Raw genomic sequence first — 24,969 nt, 5'->3', positions numbered from 1 at the left:
TACAGTTCTGTAACTCAGAAATCCTAAGATAGAGGTGTCGGCAGGGCTGCACTTCTTCTGGAGAGTCTAAGGAAGAACCAGTTTTCTTGCCTTTTTTAGCTTCTAGAGGACTGCTTGCATTCCTTGACCTGTGGCCCCCTCTATCTTCAAAGCTAGCAATGGTGGATTGAGTTTTTAGCAGTCATTTTACTCCAACCTTCTTCTTTGACTTTAAGGACCCTTGTGATTACATTGGGCCCACCTGGATAATCTAGGATAATCTCCCTATTTGAAGGTCAGCTGATTGGTAACCTTAATTCCCCTTTGCCATGTAGTGGGCCTCTTTGGAGGCTATTATTCTGCTGACCACAGTGGAGCTACTCCAACTCCTGTTTCTTGGCTTCAGGGACTGCTTTCTGTTAGGTTCTTTTGTCTTGTTTGTCAGGTGCTTTTGTGGTAAGCTCTTTATGTTTTCTTTAGCCTCCTAATCATTGTCATTTCAGCCTCATCCACCTCCTCATTCTTGTCTTTACTTTTGGCTTTTATAAAAAAAGTGTTAGGTAAGGGGATTTCCTTCCTTCAAGGGCTTTTATCATTCTCTTTGTTTTTCTCTAGTTGACATCTTCCTTCTGCTTTCTTGGCAACTGCAGTCCTTTTTGCTGGGGAAAAGCACATCCTCCTTTCCTAGAGTCGTGGTAAACTTCTTACCTTTCTTCTGAAGAATGACAGCCTAATTTCTAGTGGTCATTTAAGTCTTCTGATATTTCATCTTTATTACTGAATTCTCTCTCTTTGGCAGAGCAGCCATTTCCTCTAGTTCTCGGTTTCCACCTAGAGTTGACATCTCATGATGTGGGGCGGTGGAGAGGTGAATGCCTTGAGTGAGCCAGGAAGAAGCTGAGCAATGTTCATGTGGGCTGCAGATACTAAGGATACTGTTATAAAGCTAGAATAGACTTTTCCTAATGCTAAACATCATTTACAAATAAGGTTAGAAAGATGTTGTATCCTAACAAATTGGTTTTGTCCAATTTTGAATTTTAAGTATTTTTAGAAATTCAGTTTTGTGTAAATCACCTAATACCAGCCACAGTGAAGATGTTAGGCATGTTGGGGCTTCACACTGGCTCACTGATTTAGGAGAAAAGTACTTCTTAAAACTAGCATGAGAGATAAAATCACCTCACCCTCCTAAAAATCCCTTGCATTACAAGTCAGGACCAAAGCGAAGCCTCTAAATATGACTCCAGAAGGGCCCCTGCCATTGCCTCTTTTGTGTGTCCTACCTGTGCAGGACCCAACTTTTATCCCGTATCCCTCCACAAAACCTCCCTCAGCTGCTCAGCCTGTATCCTGAATCCTTGCTTGCTTGTCTGCAGAATACGTAGCACTTAGAATCTGCTACTTCTGTGATTTTTTCATAGACATCGTTTGTCTCTCCAAATGAATCTATTGAATGCAGCTTTAAATATGTTTGGTTATGAATTCACCAAAATATAGTTTGAAAAATCTCAATGGATACACTGACCTAGGTGCCCTCTCTCTCCTTGGAAAGCTTTGTTTTTTACAGTTATATTGGGGATCTACTTTTCATAGGAAATTGTTGTAATTTAGTGTCAGGAGGTATAATTTCTAATCTGTTGGTTCATTTTATATCTGGTTTATGTTATAACCAGATCATGTTTAGAGATTCTAATTTGCAGTGGTTTGGAGCCAAGCTAGAATATTTTCTGGTTAAACTTACTTATTTTATCTTTTTAAGGGCTACAAAACTTTATAGAGGAAGCTTGATTGCACTCTGCATTTCCAATGTATTTTTTATGCTCCCATGGCAGTTTGCTCAGTTTGTACTTCTTACTCAGGTAAGGTGCTTATATTTTTAAAACGAATTAAGCTTAGTGAGCTTGATTATGAGAACTCATTTGTCTAAAATTATGGAACTGAGATGTTATATGATTCTAAGTCCTAAAAAGTTTTTTTAGTCCATATTTTGAAAGAAATTTCGGGATAGGGAAATATATGATTTATTTATTAATGGGTGTTAATTATTTACTTACTAGTAGAATGCATTTATTGAACTCGTTTCTAAGAATGCTTATCTTTTTTCTTCAATATTAGTTTGCTTAAAAGAGAACTAGTGTTATAACATTAAGTATTTCTCTTAAGGAGACTGTAGTATTTATCTTAAGTAAAATGTTTTTGTGAATAATAGTGGACTTTCTTACACATAGGATAAATACACATAGGATAACATAGGAAAAATAGCTAAACAATTTATGTTTTATATAACTCCCTTACCAGCCTGTAATATATTTATCATCTTTCCACATACTCTTGTCTGTCTCTTTCCCTTCAAATAGAGGTCTATAAAGCAAGGTAAAGGTCGCTTGTTGAGAGAGGGAGTAAAATGTGTGCTCATTTCTCCCTGCCACCACTGTTTCTACTTCTTTCTTATACTGGCCATATTCATGTGCATATAAAGCAGTGTAAGTGTTGCTTTTTAATGTTCTTTGAGATGTCTTGCTTGAGAAATGAAGTCAGACCTGGATTTGCGTCCTAACTCTATTCACTGGCTGCTTGAGTTGGACAAACTGCATAACTTTTCTTAGTTTCAGTTTTCTCATTTATGAAGTAGAGAAAACGAAAGACCCTACTCTATTGGGTTGTGTTTAGGATTAGATAGGGTCATGTATGTAAGAGTCTTAACACATTACCTGCTACTTAAGACATCAAGTTAGCTGCTTCTATCATTTTTTTTTTTTAAAGAGGCTCTATTTGTACTTCATACTTTCTTTGATCTTATCTTTTAGACTCCTTTGTCTTCTTTAGTTTGAGGACATTTTAAATGTTTCTGGTTTAAAACGTCCCTGAGGGTCACTCCTTAAGATGCTACCCTGTAGGCCTGCTGTGTATTGCTTAGCCCCTGGAGTGGAAAGGGAGAGTTCCTATCCTTTCACTTAGTGGAGATGGCCTGCTTTTTGTTTTTTTGGTGGGGGAGGGGGAGGAACTGGGGGGAGGTGCATGGAGTGAGGGTAGGCAGTACTGTGCCCCTCTTTCGGGCTTACATTGAATAACAACACACTTCTCCACAGTTACTGTGTCATATCTGTCACCCTTCAGCAGTGCCATGTTCCCCATGGAGAAATCTGGGTCAAGGGAGACCTTGTTTTTCTTGCTACTGGGAAAATTTGTTGTAGATTATTTGGAGACAAAAAACCTGATGAATGAATGGAACTTAAGTTACATGTTTAAGTTTCAGCTGTTTTGCCATTTGTTTAAACCATATTTGTGTAGTAGGAGAAGCGTGGAATTTAATTTGAATTGCTTTTTCCATGAAGAAAGGTGGAGAGGCATTGTTTGACATAATACCTCTCTATACTTTGCTGAGGTAAATTATTTAATCAATTAATTCATATAATCAATTAATGCATATAAATAACACCAGTACTCTTAGAATCCTTGGTAAATACATACACAGTTTTCTTCAAAACTGTTAAAAAAGTTAAAAATACCTTTGTAGTGAAAGTACTTCTAGTTTGAAATTTGATAAATTTGATTATGCCCAACACTTGAATATTTGTATAAATGAAAGAGAACACTAATGGAGATACTCGTAAAGACTGATTAACAAGCAGAACTCAGTGTATTTTTACACACACACGCATTATATAATTATTTTTTAGTTTAATGTACCTTCCCCAATTATGTATTGTCACATGTTATAATTAAATTTTTATATTTTTTGATTGAGCAAGGCACTTTGTAATTGTACATGTTGGCAGTAGAGTCACTCTGACATTAAAAGGAGTATTGTTTGGATAATCCGTAAAGTAGATAATTTACATGGTTAATTGAGAGAGATGTGAATGGAAGAGAAAAATCAACCGATATGTGCTATATTAATATATTGACCATAATAAATAATAAATTAACAGGTAAGAGGGAAACTAAAGAACTTACTTTCAATATAAATATAAATTTGAGGCAAAATAAAGATAATCTTTTCTTAATTTTTTAATCTATTCATTATATATATAATTTTAATTTTTAATATAACTTCTTTTTAAATTTCAGATTGCATCATTATTTGCAGTATATGTTGTGGGATACATTGATATATGCAAATTACGGAAGATCATTTTTATGCACATGGTAATGGTTTTTAAATTTTTTTTTTTCCCATTTACCTGGACCTTAAAACAAACTCCTGATTAGTATTTTATTTATTCATGGTTGCAACTAGTTATGACATAATTCCATAACTAAAACAAGTGTTATTCAAAAACTGTGATATAATTAACAGACTTTGTTTTAAATAGGCCACCCAGAAAATTTAATTACCTGATTTGAGTTTGTGCCCAACTTATACATTATTAGTAAAAGAGGTAATTCGTGAAAGAGAAACATGGAATGGTATATTATCCAGGAGCCTTCTGTTAAAATGAAGTGGAGTATTCATTTATTGAGCACAAACTATCCAGGCATGTGGGACATATCAGTGAATAAAACTGCAAAGATCCCAGCGTATATGTGGATTACATGCTAAAAGAGTGGAGGAAGAAGACAGAGGATAAATAATAAACATAGTAAATGGGTAAATTATATAGTATGTTAGAAGGTGGTAAGGGCTATGGAAAAGGACAAGTCATGGTACCCCAAGGAGGTCACACTGGCCAAGTGTCAAGGGATGGGAGATTGAGGTGTCACATGAGGAGGTCAGAGGAGGTCTTATTGAGAAGGGGGTAGTGGAGCAAAGATTGGAAGGAGGAGAGGGAGTCAGCTAAGTAGATGTCATGGAGAAGAATATTCTAGTTTGATGAAATAACCAGGGCAAAGGTCTTAAGGCTGGATGGTTGATTTTGATGAATATTGATTTTTAAAATCATTTGTCTTCTCTGTCATTAGTTCTTACAATTTTGATATTTTCTTTTTCCTATAATTTTAATGTAATTACAGCATGCTGTTGTTTTGTGCTGGTCTCAGCCTATCAATAACAATGTTGTGGTTGGACAGGCACTTGTGGTTCTTGTGATTGCAAGATGCCCTTCAGCAATAACTATCAGGAAACTTTGAAAAAAACGAAGGTTTATTACTTACAGGACCTGGAAATTACACAGCACACCTGGGACCACACAGTTAGGTCGTGGGGTGTGGGGGGAGGCATGGGAGAGTTAGGGAACAAGCATGCCCTGGAGTTCTGCCTTTATTGGGGTCCAGGATGGGGGCCTAGGATTTTGAGGGCTCATTTTTTTTTTTTTTTTTTTGGTGAATTTAAAACATACAAGTAGGAGTTTAAATCACAGGAAGAGAAAAAACTGGCCCAAAGGTCAGTTGTTGAAATTAACCAAGATCTCTAAAACAAAGGAGCCTCAGTGGGGGCAGGAGGCCTGACCCTTTATCTAGTCATGCGGCTGGCAATATGTTTATTCAAGAGATAGCCATGTTTCAAGTGGATCACAATAAAAGCTTTAAGTCAGACACTTGTATTACGAAGAAGAAAAAATCCCCAACTGTCAGGGTTTATACTACAGCCATATATTTTTTTATTCTCTAATAATTGATACATATAAATAGGACATTTATAACATATAGAGAAGTTATGAACAGAGTTCTAAAATGAACAACCATGAGCCTACCCTCCAATTGAAAAATGGAACCGTCATTACTTTGAAGCCCTTGTGTGTCCTGAACACATCCCCTCACTTCTCTTGGAGATAACCACTATCCTGACTTTTAAAATTATAATTAACTTGCTTTCCTTTATGACTTTACCATCTACTTATTCCTAAATAATATATTTTTATTATTAAATATTAGTATTGTTTTTAAGGTTTATAAAATGTTCTCCTTTTTGTGAGACGTATGTTTTCACTCAGATTTTTGAAATTTATATGCTGCTGGAGTTCAGACATTTTCTTTGCTTTATGTTTTCCATTGTATAAATAAAGCATGATATATTTATCCATATTCTTGTTGAAAGACATTTAGGTGTTTTCCTTTTATGTATAATGGTGTACATTCTTACACATACCTCCTGGGGAATATATATTGAGTTTCTCTAGGGTATTTACATAGTAGTAGAATTTTCAGGTGGTAAGTTAAATACATGTTCAACTTCACAATTTAATGTTGCATTGTTTTTCAGAAATAATTAGACTACTTTGAACAGTAACGTATAACCGTTCTTTTTTTTTTTAATTTTTCATTTAATAAATTTTTTATTTTTTTAAACTTTGGGTTTATTTATTTATTTATTTATGGCTGTGTTGGCTCTTCGTTTCTGCGCGAGGGCTTTCTCTAGTTGCAGCAAGTGGGGGCCACTCTTCATCGCGGTGCGCGGGCCTCTCATTATCGCGGCCTCTCTTGTTGCGGAGCACAGGCTCCAGATGCGCAGGCTCAGTAATTGTGGCTCACGGGCCTAGTTGCTCTGTGGCATGTGGGATCCTCCCGGACCAGGGCTCGAACCCGTGTGCCCTGCATTGGCAGGCAGATTCTCAACCACTGCGCCACCAGGGAAGCCCCGTATAACAGTTCTTGTTGTCCTACATCTTTTTTTATTTTGTCAATTTGGAGAGTATAAAATGGTATCTTATGGCCTTAATTTACATTTTCTCTGGTTTTCAATAAAGTTGAACATCTTTTCATATGTTTATGGGCCCTTTGTGTTTCCTTTTTTGTGTCACTCCTATTCAGATTTTTCATCAATTTTTCTCTTATCTCCAGGGAAAAAATGGCATCTGTTTTATTCACTGCAATGTAATCCACTATTTTCATTATTTGCTTTGATGCTTGAATTGTTCCCGATTTGGCCAGCTACTTCCTGCTGGCTTCTTTGTTCTTTTAATATGTCCTCATTATGCTTTGAACACTTTTTCAAAGAAATTAATAAAGGCTCAGCTTCATCAAGTGCTTTTCTGCATCTGTCTAGATGATCCTCTGTATTTTTCCCTCTTTAATATGTTACTGTGGTGAATTACATTAATTGATTTTTTACATTAAGAAACCATGCTTTTCTGGACTAAACAATTTTTATATTAATTATATTGCTGGATTCATTTGCTATTATTTTGTTAGGGTTTTAAATCTCTGCTCATGAATGGTATTGGACAGTACTTATCCTTTTTTAGACTTGAGTTTTTTTCCCCAAACTGTTTAATATGTTTTTTTTTTTTACATAGCAATAAAAATTCAAGTAATTGTTAAGCATTTAGAGTCTGTCAATCACACAGTCACATAGGCAACTATCAATGAGGGCTTTGACTCAAAGTTATAGTTATAAAAGTACTAACATTACACAGGTTTAGTTTGTATTAGAACCTAGCCTGGGTAAATGATATACACTTTATGATGTCGCTTACTGACTATGGAACTAGTTACTTATTATCCATAGTTGCTTTATAAACTCCTAAATCCCTATAGTTAAAAAGGAAAAAAGTATGGAATTGTTTCCAAAAATTTTTTCCATTTTTTTATTGTGATAAAATACACATAAAATTTACTGTCTTAAGCATTTTAAGTTTACATATCAATGATATTAAGTACATTCTTATTGCTGTGCAAACATCACCACCGTCTATCTCCACAAGTCTTTTCATCTTGCAAAAATGAAACTCTATACCCTATAGAGTTATAACTCCCTATTCTCCTTCCTCCCCTCAAGCCCTGGAAACCCTCATTCTGCTTCCTCTGTCTATGCTTTTAACTACTCTAAGTACCTCATATAAGTGGAATCATGCATTATTTGTCTTTTCCAGAATAGGTTACTTCGCCTGGCATAATGTTCTCAAGATCCATCCATGTTGATGCAAATGGCAGGGGCTTCCTTCTTTTTTATAGCTGAATACTGTTTTATTGTGTATATATACCACATTTTCAATATCCATTCATCCATGGATGGAAACTTAGCCTGTTTCCATGTCTTGGCTGTTGTGACTAATGCTGCAATGAACATGGGAGTACAGATATATCTTTGATATCCTGTTTTTGTTTCTTTTGGGTATATACCCAGAGGTGGATTTGCTGGCTCATATGGTAGTTCTATTTTTTTTTTTTTTTTTTTCCACACACACACACTGTATTTTATTTTTACAAGAGATAAATAGACTGACACCAAGCATTGTACATGGATGACCACAACAAAAGCAACAATGATTGCAATTACCAAACATGAAACACACTCATACTATGTCATAATATTGACATTCAGTCCAGTAATCCTCCACTGTAACAGCTCCTTTACTTTGCAGTGAAAATTGATTTGTATATTCTTTGCCTCTGAGTCCTTGTGGGATTTTTTTTTTTTTAATTCAGACAGAAAGTCACAAAAATTATACTCATCCTCATCAGTTCACTCAGTCCCATGTAATTAATTTTTTTTTTCATCTTGATCTTTTGTTAGCACTTTTATGAGTTCATCAGAGTTCTGAAAATGCTTATTCATTCAGTTCAGCAGTACAGTCAGTTACCAGAAACCTGTACTTGTCAGAGTCTTTTCCATGAATTTCTTGAAGATGAAACCCTTTTATAGGAACATATTTGCAAAATCATCAGAGTACACCCAGAACTGTCTGTAAATGACAAAAGACTTAAAAATGACCACGGTAAAAGATTTGATGAAAGTTGATAATAATGCAGTTGACAAGAAAATTAGTTATTTCTGAGATATACATCTTAACGTAATAACTAGGATTATTACCTATAACATTATACCAGAACATATAAGATTTTTAGAAATTTCATGTAATGTCTGAAACATTTATATTAACATATTTCCATACATATTTCCATACAAATACAAATATAAGATTTTTAGAAATTTCATGTAATGATTGAAACATTTATATTAACATATTTCCATACATATTTCCATACAAATACAAGATTTTTAGAAATTTCATGTAATGTCTGAAACATTTATATTAACATATTTCCATACAAATAACCCAATGAAAGTTTAGTATTAGTTGTTTTGTTTGTTTTTTTATACTGCAGGTTCTTATTAGGCATCAATTTTATACACATCAGTGTATACATGTCAATCCCAATCGCCCAATTCAGCACACCACCATCCCCACCTCACCGCAGTTTTCCCCCCTTGGTGTCCATATGTCCATTCTCTACATCTGTGTCTCAACTTCTGCCCTGCAAACGGGCTCATCTGTACCATTTTTCTAGGTTCCACATACATGCATTAATATATGATATTTGTTTTTCTCTTTCTGACTAACTTCACTCTGTATGACAGTCCCTAGATCCATCCACGTCTCAACAAATGACTCAATTTCGTTCCTTTTTATGGCTGAGTAATATTCCATTGTATATATGTACCACATCTTCTTTAGCCATTCGTCTGTCGATGGGCATTTAGGTTGCTTCCATGACCTGGCTATTGTAAATAGTGCTGCAATGAACATTCGGGTGCATGTGTCTTTTTGAATTACGGTTTTCTCTGGGTATATGCCCAGTAGTGGGATTGCTGGGTCATATGGTAATTCTATTTTTAGTTTTTTAAGGAACCTCCATATTGTTCTCCATAGTGGCTGTATCAATTTACATTCCCACCAACAGTGCAAGAGGGTTCCCTTTTCTCCACACCCTCTCCAGCATTTGTTGTTTGTAGATTTTCTGATGATGCCCATTCTAACAGGAGTGAGGTGATACCTCATTGTAGTTTTGATTTGCATTTCTCTAATAATTAGTGATGTTGAGCATCTTTTCATGTGCTTCGTGGCCGTCTGTATGTCTTCTTTGGAGAAATGTCTATTTAGGTCTTCTGCCCATTTTTGGATTGGGGTGTTTGTTTCTTTGATATTGAGCTGAATGAGCTGTTTATATATTTTGGAGATTAATCCTTTGTCCGTTGATTCGTTTGCAAATATTTTCTCCCATTCTGAGGGTTGTCTTTTCGTCTTGTTTATGGTTTCCTTTGCTGTGCAAAAGCTTTGAAGTTTCATTAGGTCCCACTTGTTTATTTTTGTTTTTATTTCCATTACTGTAGGAGGTGGATCAAAAAAGATCTTGCTGTGATTTATGTCAAAGAGTGTTCTTCCTATGTTTTCCTCTAAGAGTTTTATAGTGTCCAGTCTTACATTTAGGTCTCTAATCCATTTTGAGTTTATTTTTGTGTATGGTGTTAGGGAGTATTCTAATTTCATTCTTTTACATGTAGCTGTCCAGTTTTCCCAGCACCACTTATTGAAGAGACTGTCTTTTCTCCATTGTATATCTTTGCCTCCTTTGTCATAGATTAGTTGACCATAGGTGTGTGGGTTAATCTCTGGGCTTTCTATCTTGTTCCATTGATCTATGTTTCTGTTTTTGTGCCAGTACCATATTGTCTTGATTACTGTAGCTTTGTAGTATAGTCTGAAGTCAGGGAGTCTGATTCCTCCAGCTCCATTTTTTTGCCTCAAGACTGCTTTGGCTATTCGGGGTCTTTTGTGTCTCCATACAAATTTTAAGATGATTTGTTCTAGCTCCGTAAAAAATGCCATTGGTAATTTGATAGGGATTGCATTGAATCTGTAGATTGCTTTGGGTAGTATACTCATTTTCACAATGTTGATTCTTCCAATCCAAGAACATGGTATATCTCTCCATCTGTTGGTATCATCTTTAATTTCTTTCATCAGTGTCTTATAGTTTTCTGCATACAGGTCTTTTGTCTCCCTAGGTAGGTTTATTCCTAGGTATTTTATTCTTTTTGTTGCAATGGTAAATGGGAGTGTTTCCATAATTTCTCTTTCAGATTTTTCATCATTAGTGTATAGGAATGCAAGAGATTTCTGTGCATTAATTTTGTATCCTGAAACTTTACCATATTCATTAATTAGCTCTAGCAGTTTTCTGGTGGCAGTTTTAGGATTCTCTATGTATAGTATCATGTCATCCGCAAACAGTGACAGTTTTACTTCCTCTTTTCCAATTTGTATTCCTTTTATTTCTTTTTCTTCTCTGATTGCCGTGACTAGGACTTCCAGAACTATGTTGAATAATAGTGGTGAGAGTGGACATCCTTGTCTCGTTCCTGATCTTAGAGGAAATGCTTTCAGTTTTTCACCATTGAGAATGATGTTTGCTGTGGGTTTGTCATATATGGCCTTTATTATGTTGAGGTAGGTTCCCTCTATGCCCACTTTCTGGAGAGTTTTTATCAGGAATGGGTGTTGAATTTTGTCAAAAGCTTTTTCTGCATCTATTGAGATGATCATATGGTTTTTATTCTTCAATTTGTTAATATGGTGTATCACATTGATTGATTTGCGTATATTGAAGAATCCTTGCATCCCTGGGATAAATCCCACTTGATCGTGGTGTATGATCCTTTTAATGTGTTGTTGGATTCTGTTTGCTAGTATTTTGTTGAGGATTTTTGCATCTATATTCATCAGTGATATTGGTCTGTAATTTTCTTTTTTTGTAGTGTCTTTGTCTGGTTTTGGTATCAGGGTGATGGTGGCCTCATAGAATGAGTTTGGGAGTGTTCCTTCCTCTGCAATTTTTTGGAAGAGTTTGAGAAGGATGGGTGTTAGCTCTTCTCTAAATGTTTGATAGAATTCACCAGTGAAGCCATCTGGTCCTGGACTTTTGTTTGTTGGAAGATTTTTAATCACAGTTTCAATTTCATTACTTGTGATTGGTCTGTTCATATTTTCTGTTTCTTCCTGATTCAGTCTTGGAAGGTTATACCTTTCTAAGAATTTGTCCATTTCTTCCAGGTTGTCCATTTTATTGGCATAAAGTTGCTTATAGTAGTCTCTTAGGATGTTTTGTATTTCTGCGGTGTCTGTTGTAACTTCTCCTTTTTCATTTCTGATTTTATTGATTTGAGTCCTCTCCCTCTTTTTCTTGATGAGTCTGGCTAATGGCTTATCAATTTTGTTTATCTTCTCGAAGAACCAACTTTTAGTTTTATTGATCTTTGCTATTGTTTTCTTTGTTTCTATTTCATTTATTTCTGCTCTGATCTTTATGATTTCTTTCCTTCTGCTAACTTTGGGTTTTGTTTGTTCTTCTTTCTCTAGTTTCTTTAGGTGTAAGGTTAGATTGTTTACTTGAGATTTTTCTTGTTTCTTTAGGTAGGCTTGTATAGCTGTAAACTTCCCTCTTAGAACCGCTTTTGCTGCATCCCATAGGTTTTGGGTCGTCGTGTTTTCATTGTCATTTGTCTCTAGGTATTTTTTTATTTCCTCTTTGATTTCTTCAGTGATCTCTTGGTTATTTAGTAACGTATTGTTTAGCCTCCATGTGTTTGTCTTTTTTACGTTTTTTTCCCTGTAATTCATTTCTAATCTCATAGCGTTGTGGTCAGAAAAGATGCTTGGTATGATTTCAATTTTCTTAAATTTACTGAGGCTTGATTTGTGACCCAAGATGTGATCTATCCTGGAGAATGTTCCGTGCGCACTTGAGAAGAACGTGTAATCTGCTGTTTTTGGATGGAATGTCCTATATATATCAATTAAATCTATCTGGTCTATTGTGTCATTTAAAGCTTCTGTTTCCTTATTTATTTTCATTTTGGATGATCTGTCCATTGGTGTAAGTGAAGTGTTAAAGTCCCCCACTATTATTGTGTTACTGTCGATTTCCTCTTTTATAGCTGTTAGCAGTTGCCTTATGTATTGAGGTGCTCCTATGTAGGGTGCATATATATTTATAATTGTTATATCTTCTTCTTGGATTGATCCCTGGATCATTATGTAGTGTCCTTCCTTGTCTCTTGTAACATTCTTTATTTTAAAGTCTGTTTTATCTGATATGAGTATAGCTACTCCAGCTTTCTTTTGATTTCCATTTGCATGGAATATCTTTTTCCATCCCCTCACTTTCAGTCTGTATGTGTCCCTAGGTCTGAAGTGGGTCTCTTGTAGAGAGCATATATATGGGTCTTGTTTTTGTATCCATTCAGCCAGTCTATGTCTTTTGGTTGGGGCGTTTAATCCATTCACGTTTAAGGTAATTATCGATATGTATGTTCCTATGACCATTTTCTTAATTGTTTTGGGTTTGTTTTTGTAGGTCCTTTTCTTCTCTTGTGTTTCCCACTTAGAGAAGTTCCTTTAGCATTTGTTGTAGAGCTGGTTTGGTGGTGCTGAATTCTCTTAGCTTTTGCTTGTCTGTAAAGCTTTTGATTTCTCCCATCAAATCTAAATGAGATCCTTGCTGGGTAGAGTAATCTTGGTTGTAGGTTCTTCCCTTTCATCACTTTAAGTATATCATGCCACTCCCTTCTGGCTTGCAGAGTTTCTGCTGAGAAATCAGCTGTTAACCTTATGGGAGTCCCCTTGTATGTTATTTGTCATTTTTCCCTTGCTGCTTTCAATAATTTTTCTTTGTCTTTAATTTTTGCCACTTTGATTACTATGTGTCTCAGCGTGTTTCTCCTTGGGTTTATTCTGTATGGGACTCTCTGCGCTTCCTGGACTTGGGTGGCTATTTCCTTTCCCATGTTAGGGAAGTTTTCGACTATAATCTCTTCAAATATTTTCTCTGGTCCTTTCTCTCTCTCTTCTCCTTCTGGGACCCCTATAATGCGAATGTTGTTGCGTTTAATGTTGTCCCAGAGGTCTCTTAGGCTGTCTTCATTTCTTTTCATTCTTTTTTCTTTAGTCTGTTCCGCAGCAGTGAATTCCACCATTCTGTCTTCCAGGTCACTTATCCGTTCTTCTGCCTCAGTTATCCTGCTATTGATTCCTTCTAGTGTAGTTTTCATTTCAGTTATTGTATTGATCATCTCTGTTTGTTTGTTCTTTAATTCTTCTAGGTCTTTGTTAATCATTTCTTGCATCTTCTCAATCTTTGCCTCCATTCTTATTCCGAGGTCCTGGATCATCTTCACTATCATTATTCTGAATTCTTTCTCTGGAAGGTTGCCTATCTCCACTTCATTTAGTTGTTTTTCTGGGGTTTTTTCCTGTTCCTTCATCTGGTACATAGCCCTCTGCCTTTTCATCTTCTCTATCTTTCTGTAACTGTGGTTTTTGGTCCACAGGCTGCAGGATTGTAGTTTTTCTTGCTTCTGTTGTCTGCCCTCTGGTGGTTGAGGCTATCTAAGAGGCTTGATGGGAGGCTCTGGTGGTGGGTAGAGCTGACTGTTGCTCGGTAGTTCTATTTTTAATTTCTTTTTTTTTTTGAATTTTATTTATTTTTTTATACAGCAGGTTCTCATTAGTCATCAATTTTATACACATCAGTGTATACATGTCAATCCTAATCTCCCAATTCATCACACCACCACCCCACCCCCCGCTGCTTTCCCCGTTTGGTGTCCATACGTTTGTTCTCTACATCTGTGTCTGTGTTTCTGCCCTGCAGATTTCTCAAGGAACTTCCATACTGTTTTTCATAGTGTACCAATTTACATTCCCATCAACAGTGGGGGAAAGGGTTCCCTTTTCTCCACATCCTCACTAATACTTATCTCTTGGCTTTTTGATAAAGGTCTTTCTAACCGGTGTGAGGTGATGTCTCATTGTGGTTTTGATTTGCATTTACTAATGATTAGTGATATTGAGCACCTTTTCATGTACCTGTTGGTCATTTGTATGTCTTCCTTCAAAAAACCATCAATTCAGGTCTTCTGCCCATTTTTTAATCAGATTATTTTTGGGTTTTTTGCTACTGAGTTGTAAGAGTTCCTTGTATATTTTGGATATTAACTGTATCTGGTATACAGATTGCAAAGATTTTCTCCCATTCTGTGGGTTGCTTCTTCTTGTCATTGATTGTTTCTTTAGCTGCACAGAAGCTTTTTTAGGTTGGCCCCACTTGTTGTGATTTTGCTTTCATTGTCTATGTTTTTAAACTCATGCATGACTGTTTGCATTAGGGCTGGTTTATGAGGGATGGGTAGCTGCTGGTGAGCTAAGAGCTAAAATTTACTGAAATTGACTACAATTTCCCATCTAGGGGTTCTCCTGGAAGTTCCGAGTTTTGATAGACTCCCGAGTTCCCAAATAGTTCCATCAGATAGTTTGTCAAGTAGCATTTGTTGTCTAGGTGGGGAGACAGATTCCTAGTGCCCCCTATGCTGCCATTTCCCCAGAATCCTCCAGCTACACTTGCCTGATTTTGATACCGGATTTATTCTAGCCCCATAGAATTAATTGTGTTTCTACTTTCTCTGTCTGTGGTAGATTTTTTGTAAGATTGGGAGGAATATTCCCTGAAAGTTTGGCAGAGCTTGCCTGTTAAATTATATGGACCTGTTATTTTTTTTTTGTGGACAGATCTTAAATTACTGATCTAATTGTTTAATGATAATAGGACAATTTAGATTTTTTCTTGAGTCATTTTTTAGCACTTTTATGTTGTTAGGAATTTTCCCATTCATCTCAGTTTTAAAATTCACTGACATGAAGTTGTTCACGGTGTTTTCTTATTTTTTTTAATCTGCTAAAATATAGATACTCAAAAAAGATATAGATACTAAAATAACTTATATCTCTCTTTCATTATGTACCTTCTAAGTTCTCAATTTTCTCAGTATAATACTCCTCAAATTTTATTCTTCATATTTAAATTAACTGATATTTTTGAGCACCAGTTGTTTGTCAAACATTTCCTAGGCCCTTAGCATACAACAGTGATAAAAACAATTTAAAAAATCTCTTCCCTCATGGAGCTTATATTCTAGTGTACATAGACAGAAATAAATCAAATATATAAGATAAACAATATGTTAAATGGGAGTAAACACTATTACGGAAAACAAAGCAGACAAGGAGAGTGGGATTTACTGAGTAGGTAGGGGAGGTGGTCATTTAAAAGAGTGGGAAAAGAAGGCCTCACTGAGAGGGTTACATGGGGTTAGATGAGGGAGCATCCATTAGGTTAAAAGAAGCAGCAAGCATAAGTGCTCTGAGGTGGGGATATACGGGTGTGTTCTAGAATCTGCAGAGTGTGGCTGGGTTGGAGTGAGAAGGGAAAGGGTCATTAGAAATGAGGTCCCAGAGGTTAGTGGGCAGACTCTATAGGGTCGTGTAAGTCTTTGAAAGGTCTTTGGTTTTTCCTTGAAGTGAGAATCAGAGCCCTTAGGGGGTTTGAGCAGAGAAGTTACCAGAGTTGGGAATGGAGGTTGTGCATATTGTCCTTTATATCTAATCTGTGACTAAAGCAGTAATGTTAAGACAGCCTAGGAAGAACGTCAATTTCCTAACTTTAGCAATAGGAATGGTTAATAAAACTCTGCAGCTCTATCCTGATGCTGCATGGCACTTATCTTGTGTGGTCCTAAATTGGTTCGTGTAAAATAGTTCTGCTTCCTCAAGAGGTACCACTGACAATGTTGCAGATGCTGCAGTTGCCCTTCAAACCAGATGTGTATTTAACTCTGTGTTATATAACTGCTGGTTCCTTTAGCCAAGATGCCAAGTCCAACTTTTTTTTCTCCAGTTAGTCACATCCTGGGATTGATTATAAATCCAGTATTGCATGTCTTGTGCATAACTGTTCTAAAGAATCTTATTTTATGTACTATATATATCAGAATAGTGTACATTGCCATGTAATGTAAAAAAGAAAAATCGACATAAATAATTCAGCCAACTATCTAAGTGTTATACCAACTAAAAGAATAAATAAACCTTGAACAGTGGAAAAAATAAATTGGGGGAATGGACCCCAAATATCTCTCCAGACCCTTGACACATCCTTTCTTAATACTACCTTATATTTCTCTTGAATACCCTTAGCAGTGCTTTGCCTGATTCTTGGTTATGAATCTACTTATTCAAAGTGATGATATTTTGCTAGTTTTTGCCAAAATTGATTGGGGAAATTTTAAAGTTGATTTTAAATTGTGGCACTTAAGGAAAAAGGCTATTGTTATAAAATTTTGAGAATTTGGTTCCTTACCCATTTGAGATAGGCTGGGACCTGGTATCTTCTACTGGAGTGCCTGCACCTGGACAAAAGTCTCCATTGAGCAATAAGATACAAAGAAACTATCAGTGACTAAAATAACTACACCATGCACAGCTGGAGCAATTATGAGCAACAGGATACAAAAAGGCCAGAAATAAACTACAAGTTTTTGAGGTGCTGGGAGCAAAAAGCAGCTGCACATGATTCCTGCACATAGCACCTCCAAGGGCATGGACAGGCCACCTAAGTTAGGCCTCCTGCCCAGCCCATGGGTCCACCCCCATTGTTACCCCATGTAAGGATCCAAGCAGCTCTTCTCCGGGTGTGGGCAAGGGTACCTTTTTCTCACTTTCGCTCCCTTGTGCTGCAGCATGAGCCCTGATTAAGCATTGCCTGAAATTCTCATCTGGCCTCTTATCAATTTCTATTGGTTAAAGAGTCCAAGGACCTGGGCCGTTAACATTTAGTAAGCATATAAGAAAAAAATAACATGACAGTAAATTTATTCCAAGAATGCAAGATTGGCTTATTTAGAAATTATGTTAACATAATTTATCTCATTAATAGATTTAAAAAAGATCAACAATGTGATCATTTCCTTTGATATTGTAACAGCATTTGATAAAGGTCAACATCTGTTTCTGATTTTTAAGATCTTAATTAAATGAAAATAGGTGGATATTTCATTGAACTTTTAATACATACATATACTTTAAACCAAAAGCTAGTATCACACAAAATGATGAATCAGTAGAACTATTCCCATTAATGCCAGAAACTTGACAAATATGCCTACTGCCACTCTTAACATTGTTGCATAAATATTAACTAATAAAATTGACTAAAAAATAAGAGTTTCAAAAATAGGAAATAAGATGTAAAAGTATCATTGTAAGTATGCTTTTGAATACTTAAAAAACCCAAATTAATAAACTAATTACTACTAGAAACAATGAAAGTTTATATTCATTTATGCATATTTAATGCAACTTTTCTAAATATAAAAAATCAGAAAATATGAAAAGATTTCTGATACAATAGCAAAACAAGTAATATACTTTGAAATAAACTTAATATGCAGGATCTATATAAAGAAAACTTTATACTTCTACTGATGTATGTAAAAGAAGACTTAAAGAAATGGAAACAGGAAATTCCCTGGTGGTTCAGTTGTTAGGACTCTGTGCTTCCACTGCAGGGGGCACGGGTTCAATCCCTGGTCTGGGAAATAAGATCCTGCAAGCCGCGTGGAGTGGCCAAAAAAAAAAAAAAAAAAGGAAATGGAAACAACATGTATTATTTTCAGATGTAAAGATTCAATATTGGACAGATGTAACTAAAATATAATGTAATGTACATCTGTAGAATAAGGCAATTCTAATAAAAATGTCAATTTTTGAAACTTAGGCTGATTATAAAATTCATATGGAAATTTATATATGTGGATCAAAAAACTTCCGGAAGAAAACCTGGATTATTTTATTTTTAAAGGGTTTCTAATAATGGAGTTAAATCCTGAAGACTTAGAGGAAATGAATGAAAAACTGACTAACATAAAAATGTAGAAAGCAACTACAATAGAGAAATACTACAAAGAAAGATAAAAATGAACTGGGAAAATATTTATAATATGTTTGCTTGGTAAGGAGCTATGCTGTATCATATATGAAGAGAGTGCTTAAGGAAAATACCAAAGCCCAATAGAAAAATGGGCACTAGGAATAGACAATTCATACACACACAAAACAATATAAGCAGTAAATAGAAGAAAAGATGCTGTGTCTCACCCACTAATAAAAGAATGGAACAATGAAACAATGAGGCAACATTTTTTTTTGGATTAGATTGGCAAATATTTGAAAGAATAATACACGGTGTTGGCAGGAGTGCGTATCAGCAGGAACTCTCATGCCCTATTGGTGGAGAGTACAATATTTTGTATGGCAATTTGTCAGTATTTTCTCAAATTTTAAAATATGTGTATTGTTGATTCATTTATTCCATGATAGTAATTTATCCCATAAATGTGTTGACATGTACATAAGATACATAAATAAGGGTGTTTTTCATAGCGGTGTTTGTAATAGGAAAAACAAAACTAACAACAAAACAAAACAAAACTGGAAAGCACTTAAGTTTTCAGAAGTAGTCAGAGGACTGGTTAAATAAATTATAGTACATTTCTAGAGTGGAGTACTTTTTTCAGTTATTCAACAGAATGAGTTAGATTGGTTTGAATTGGTAGGTAAAACTCTTTGATACAAACTAAGAGTAAAAGCAAGCAATAGCATAGCTTCTGGGCCAAGTTTCCATTTGTGGTTTTAAAAAATTATAAACTGGGGACTTCCCTGGTGGCGCAGTGGTTAAGAATCCGCCTGCTGATGCAGGGGACACGGGTTCGAGCCCTGGTCCAGGAAGATTCCCACATGCCACGGAGCAACTAAGCCCGTGTGCCACAACTACTGAGCCTGCACTCTAGAGCCCGGGAGCCACAACTACTGAGCCCATGTGCCACAACTACTGAACCCTCGCACCTGGAGCCCATGCTCCACAACAAGAGAAGCTACCACAATGAGAAGCCCGCGCACCGCAACTAAGAGTAGCCCCCGCTCGACACAACTAGAGAAAGCCCATGCACAGCAACGAAGACCCAACACAACCAAAAATAAATAAAATCGATTCTTAAAAAAAAAAAAATTATAAACTGGAATTTGTACATGTGAATGTCTATAAGGATGCACAGAAAATTGGTGGTGGTGGTGATCTCCGGGGTTTTGAAGTGTGGCATAGAATTCGGGCTGTTTTCCTTGTATATTCTCTTTGGAACGGTTTGAATTTTGTTTATCATGGGCATGTGCAATTTTCAGAATAAAATCATTTTTTTTGTTTTCTGTGTATTAATTATATTTTTCTTGGATTTTTCCAGATTTCTCTTGCACTTTGTTTTGTTTTGATGTTTGGAAACTCAATGTTATTAACTTCTTATTATGCTTCCTCTTTGGTAATTATTTCGGTAAGTGTTCCTTAAGTAAATGTCTGTTTTTGAAACTAATGGTTTACCAGTTTCTTTATCACTGGCTTGAGATTCGTGAGGGATTTTCTACAAGAACTGTTTCAAGTGTCTTACTGAATAATCTATATGTGATAATGTATTTAAGTTCTCATTTCCAAAGAAACACAACAAAAGTTAATACTGGAAAACATAGTGCCTTGCCTCATAGTCCCAATCTGTCCTTTCCTCATCTTTTCTGTCACCTAACTTTTGGTCCTAGTGTTCATTTTAGAATGGTTTCTATGCTTTCCTCTTTTTCTTGTTTCCTCCCCTCTTTTCAGTGTTTATCCTATTCCTGCTCCACTTTCTGACCCCCTTTCCTCCCTTTGGCATCTCAAGCAGTCTCTCCTTGTTCCACTGTGATCAGAGGCTTAAGGCCTTGTATTTTTAGTTTTTTCCCCTTGTGTCTATTTGTATGAATTATTCAGATAGTTTAAATCAGGTGATGATTCAGTTATATTTTACTAGATCACTACCAAGAACAGATTTAGATTATGGGGAGACTGTCTTATAGAATTAGAGCAAAAGGTGAAAGGTTATCTAACTCCTTCTGCCACTTTTGGCAGGATGACTTTCTAAATATAAGTCTCTCTAAATTTAAGGACTTCCAGAGGTGGTTACTCCTTTTTTTTTTTTGCCAGTGGGTTTCTCCATTACAATGTTTTGCAAACCTAAGAGGAAAGAAATTATTCCTTATATTTAACATGCATGTGCTTTAGTATTAGGCTGGTTTTCTGAAGATGAAAGCACACTGCACTGTCTTAACTGAAATGTATTCTACTTCTTGAATAATCATTTAAGTAACTCAGATCATTTTGTCTTTCTTGATTTCTAGAACCCATTAACAGATTTGGAATCTGCTATTTCTTTGTCTGATTTTACAAGTAATGTTTATTTAAGATCCCATTTCCCAGGAATATGCCTCTTCCCAATCTGGGCCACCACCCTTTTCAGGTTGTGTGACTTGAGTATACTTAGGCACAGAAATTAGCAGTTAGCATGTGGGGATGCTGTGTTTTCAACAATGAAACAGGAGTACCCAAGTACATTGAATGGAAGATTTCCTATCAGTAAATCTAATCTTAAGTACATTTTGCAGGAAATTTCTCTTCAGTTCTATTGAGCACCTACAGTGTGTCAGGTTTCCTACTAGGTGCTTGACGCTGAGGTGTGTCTTAGGTATGGATTAAGCATTATGCATATTTCACGTATTTTGGTGTATAAAAATAAATGATGGCAACAGGTACAGAATATAGCATGTTTTTGCATATTTAACTATAAACACACATTTGCCTGTTTTTATTTCTAATTTATCACTTTGAAACCTTAATCGTAACACATTTTGTGTTCTCAGATATTCAGAAACTTCTGAAAAGATTCAATTTGGGTTCATGTATTTATGTTGTGATCTCTAAGCATATTTTTGCCAAGTTTGAAGTAGATTTAGATCTGTATAGGTACGATACTTTGGGAGTCTATTATGTACCTGGAAAGAAATAAGATTTGATAGAGGAGAAGTATTTAGTTGATCTGTTAAAAACTCATTTGTAGTTTATTCAAGGAGTTAGTAATATTTAACTTAAGGAAAATCTTATAACTATAAGACACCTGTCTAAAATTCTGAAATTCTTATATACTTCTTGGTTCTTAGGTAAATCAGAACCAATCATAGAAATTTACGTATGGAGATTCTGTTTTCAACTTTACAAAGTGACTAACTGACCTAAAATACTCTGGATAAAACAGGGCTTCTTGAAATCAAATGAGCTTGTGGTGATTCTGTGTGAAACACTGAAAGTGTGCTGAATTTTAGATTCTTGGGAGTTTTATTATTTAAAAGTATTTTTTTGGTACCTGAATTTGTGTCTATAAGTATTAACTGTATGCTATGTTATTTTCTGCTTGCAGGGTTTACTGGCAATGAAACCATGTTTCCTGAAAATAAATGTATCTGAACTTAGTTTATGGGTAAGAATCAATCTATTTGAATGTATATGTTTTTCCTTCTCTAAAATATATCATTGGTTTTATGTTTTACTTTCAAGGAACTATCCTATATAATGCAGAGGATCTAACAGTTTTATAACGTATTAGGGCTCAATTTTAATGTGCCAAATTGAAGCAAGTTAAGATTAATATTGGATAGGTAGTTAAAGAATTTCAGTTGTATGTATTACCCATGTTTTTTCTGAGGAGCAGTGCATGTGTAAGAAACTGTTAGTAGAAGGGGAGTTTAACTGCAATTGCTGTATAAATCTCCTATAAAATATATTAATTTTGACAACAAGATTGTGTATATTTTTCTTTTTGATGATAGCCCCTTGATTTTGGAGTAACATTCTTTATTTTAAGGTGCATTTTTTTTTGGCATTTTCTCTTGTATATAGAGATAATTACTTCACGTGTGATTAAAGCATTTATTTTTTTCTTCCTAGGCTATGTCTGTGCAATGGCTATATGATGCATCAGTTTAGTTTTGTTTTGCTGTATTTTTCTTTTGTAGGTTATCCAAGGATGTTTTTGGTTATTTGGAACTGTCATACTCAAGTATTTGACATCTAAAATCTTTGGCATTGCAGATGATGTAAGTGTATTTTTGTTTAAACTTGGAAGACTTGAAATAAATCAAACAGGCTAAGAATGAATTACTAGAATTGTTAAAGTGCCACTATTTAAGCCAAATTCTCAGGTGAAGTCTATTCACCTGTTATTTTATCTATTTACTATAATAGAGAGTAAATATGACTATGTCTATAGTCTGTTCTCCAAAATTAATTTCTTGACATAACTCTCATATTTTATTGGTCTTTCTATATCACAAAGATTTTAAAATTTTAAAGTAAGAAAGCTCTGGAGACTTAAGCTCAAATTTTAAGGCCTCTACAGTCATTTTTCTCTGGTTTCTTTATAATCCCCTTTTGTAACAGATAAAGATGCCACCTTCAGAGACTCTTAAAGAATAGATCATATAACTTATTCCCTTTTTCTTCCAGTTTTCTAGTCAATGCTTATGAAAGGTTTGTAGGTAATTTAATCCAAGTTAATCTTATTAAGAGACATTTTTATTATTTTATTGGTTTTGCTTTTTTTTGGTATTTGGGTAGGAGGGAAAATAAAATGAGAAGAATTCTGCTTTATAACTGTAAAGATTCACTCTATCTATAATTTTGCTTTGCCTATTTTATTTTGATGTTTTGGTAAAAGCACATTAATTAAATTAAAAGAGAGAACAGGACACCAACCAACATGGAAAGAGTAAAGTAAGCCACATATTTTTTTCTGCAACTTATTTTAATTGACGGTCTTTCTTCCTTCTGTAATAGATTAAACTTGTGGTTTTGAAACTGAGTTCTGTGAAGTTCTGGGACTTCAAGGACTCTTTGGTGGGGTCCATCTACTTCTCAGTCCCCCTGCCAGCCCCTCTTCACCCAGGATAGTCTTGCTTTAATCTCTTACATAGTGGACATTTATACATGTTTTCACATGAACAAAGGATTTGTTTGCTTAAAAAAGATTGAAAGCAATGGGCTATTAAAGGGGTGGTCTACAGCCTGTGAAAGATATTTTAAAAGTTTAAAAGTATAGCCTAAAATGCATTTATTTATTCATTCATTCAATGTACCTGCTATGTGCCTGGTAGTAGAATGCATCCTAGAGATACAGAACTGAATAAGATATGGTCTAGTGGGAGACAGGGACAATTTCTAGCAACTATAATACAGTGTAATGAAAGCTCTGATAAAAATAAGTAGAGTGGGACTTCCCTGGTGGTCCAGTGGTTAAGACTCCGTGCTTCCACTGCAGGGGGCACAGGTTCTACCCCTGGTCAGGGAACTAAAGATCCTGCATGCCACATGGCACGGCCAACAATATAATAAAATTAAAATATAAAATAAAATTTTAAAAATTCAAAATGTATTTTTAAAAAATTCATTAAAAAAAATAAGTATAGAGCGCTGCAGGAATATGCAGGAAGAGTCAGGGAAGGCTCCTAGAAGTCACCTGTGAAGGTGAGCACTAAGTGGTGATTGAGTCAGCCAGGATGCAGAGAATGAGCAGGAAGAAAAGGGAAAGACCCCAAGTCCTGGGTTTATGGAATCTGTCTACTCACTGGGGGAAGACAAGCCGGGTAAAGTATTAATTCAGGTTAAAGTGACTATTGTCATTTCTATCACAGCCTGATGTTGCACCAGGGCCAAAAAAAATGCTGTAAAAAGTTATTTCCAAATCAGAAATAAGTTAGTTGCAGCTTTAGTATTTCTAGAAATCTGTAACATTGATCAAGGACATCAGCTCATAAATTCTTAATTTTAAATTTATTTATTTATTTATTTTGGCTGTGTTGGGTCTTCGTTTCTGTACAAGGGCTTTCTCCAGTTGCGGTCATCGCGGTGCGCGGGCCTCTCACTGTCGCGGCTTCTCCGGTTGCGGAGCACAGGCTCCAGACGCGCAGGCTCAGTAGTTGTGGCTCACGGGCCCAGTTGCTCCGTGGCATGTGGGATCCTCCCGGAGCGGGGCACGAACCCGTGTCCCCTGCATTGGCAGGCGGATTCCTAACCACTGCGCCACCAGGGAAGCCCCTAAATTCTTAATTTTAACATTGGTCAAAGGAAGAGAATGCCAAGGCCACACGGCTCTTGAGAAGCATTTCCACCCACCCTTCTCTGTTAATTAGACACACACTCTCTGTCCTTTAGGAGCCCAGCGAGGCATTTCTCGGTCTATCCTGGATTTCCCATCCTTGCTCCTACCAACATTTTTCATGGTAAAATCCTGATGTTGTATACCAGGGAAGCTCAGTACTAAGTGCCCCAAGGTTTTTACTGGGGGCTGGTAACATAGGCATCCTCTGCCTAGCACGTAATCAAAATTCCAAACTACCAGAAAGAATGTAGGTGTTCAGTATAAGCCACTATTATCATTTAGGGTGATGGGAGCCTTCCAGAATTCAAGTTCCCTGATGCCAGCTAAGGGTAAACCTTGCAAGTAGGTTTTTCAAAGGATCCCCTTCAGACCTACTATGTTAACTCATCTGAACAGCAAGTTTGTCTCATCTTTTCCTTTCTGCCATG

General features: G+C 35.8%; 1 protein-coding gene and 1 long non-coding RNA gene across 4 annotated transcripts in view; both read left to right on the top strand.

Moving 5' to 3' along the window:
- DPY19L1 (dpy-19 like C-mannosyltransferase 1) overlaps positions 1-24,969 on the top strand; it is a 245,109-nt gene that overhangs the window by 50,189 nt on the left and 169,951 nt on the right. For all 3 annotated transcript variants that reach the window (XM_082471750.1, XM_082471749.1, XM_082471748.1), the window contains exons 9-13: positions 1,742-1,841; positions 4,054-4,131; positions 19,772-19,858; positions 21,806-21,865; positions 22,401-22,481. In XM_082471750.1, the coding sequence (XP_082327876.1) occupies positions 1,742-1,841; positions 4,054-4,131; positions 19,772-19,858; positions 21,806-21,865; positions 22,401-22,481 (406 nt within the window). The remainder of the gene's footprint in view (positions 1-1,741; positions 1,842-4,053; positions 4,132-19,771; positions 19,859-21,805; positions 21,866-22,400; positions 22,482-24,969) is intronic.
- Positions 4,138-18,150, top strand: LOC309665641. The gene is made up of 2 exons (XR_014266605.1): positions 4,138-8,013; positions 14,087-18,150. It is a non-coding gene; the product is annotated as an uncharacterized lncRNA (long non-coding RNA).

Source organism: Balaenoptera physalus (genome assembly GCF_965194825.1).
Source record: "Balaenoptera physalus genome assembly, chromosome: 8".
Taxonomy (NCBI): Eukaryota; Metazoa; Chordata; class Mammalia; order Artiodactyla; family Balaenopteridae; genus Balaenoptera; species Balaenoptera physalus.
The sequence above is the reverse complement of the archived record's forward strand: the minus strand, read 5'-3'. Positions and strand labels throughout refer to the sequence as shown.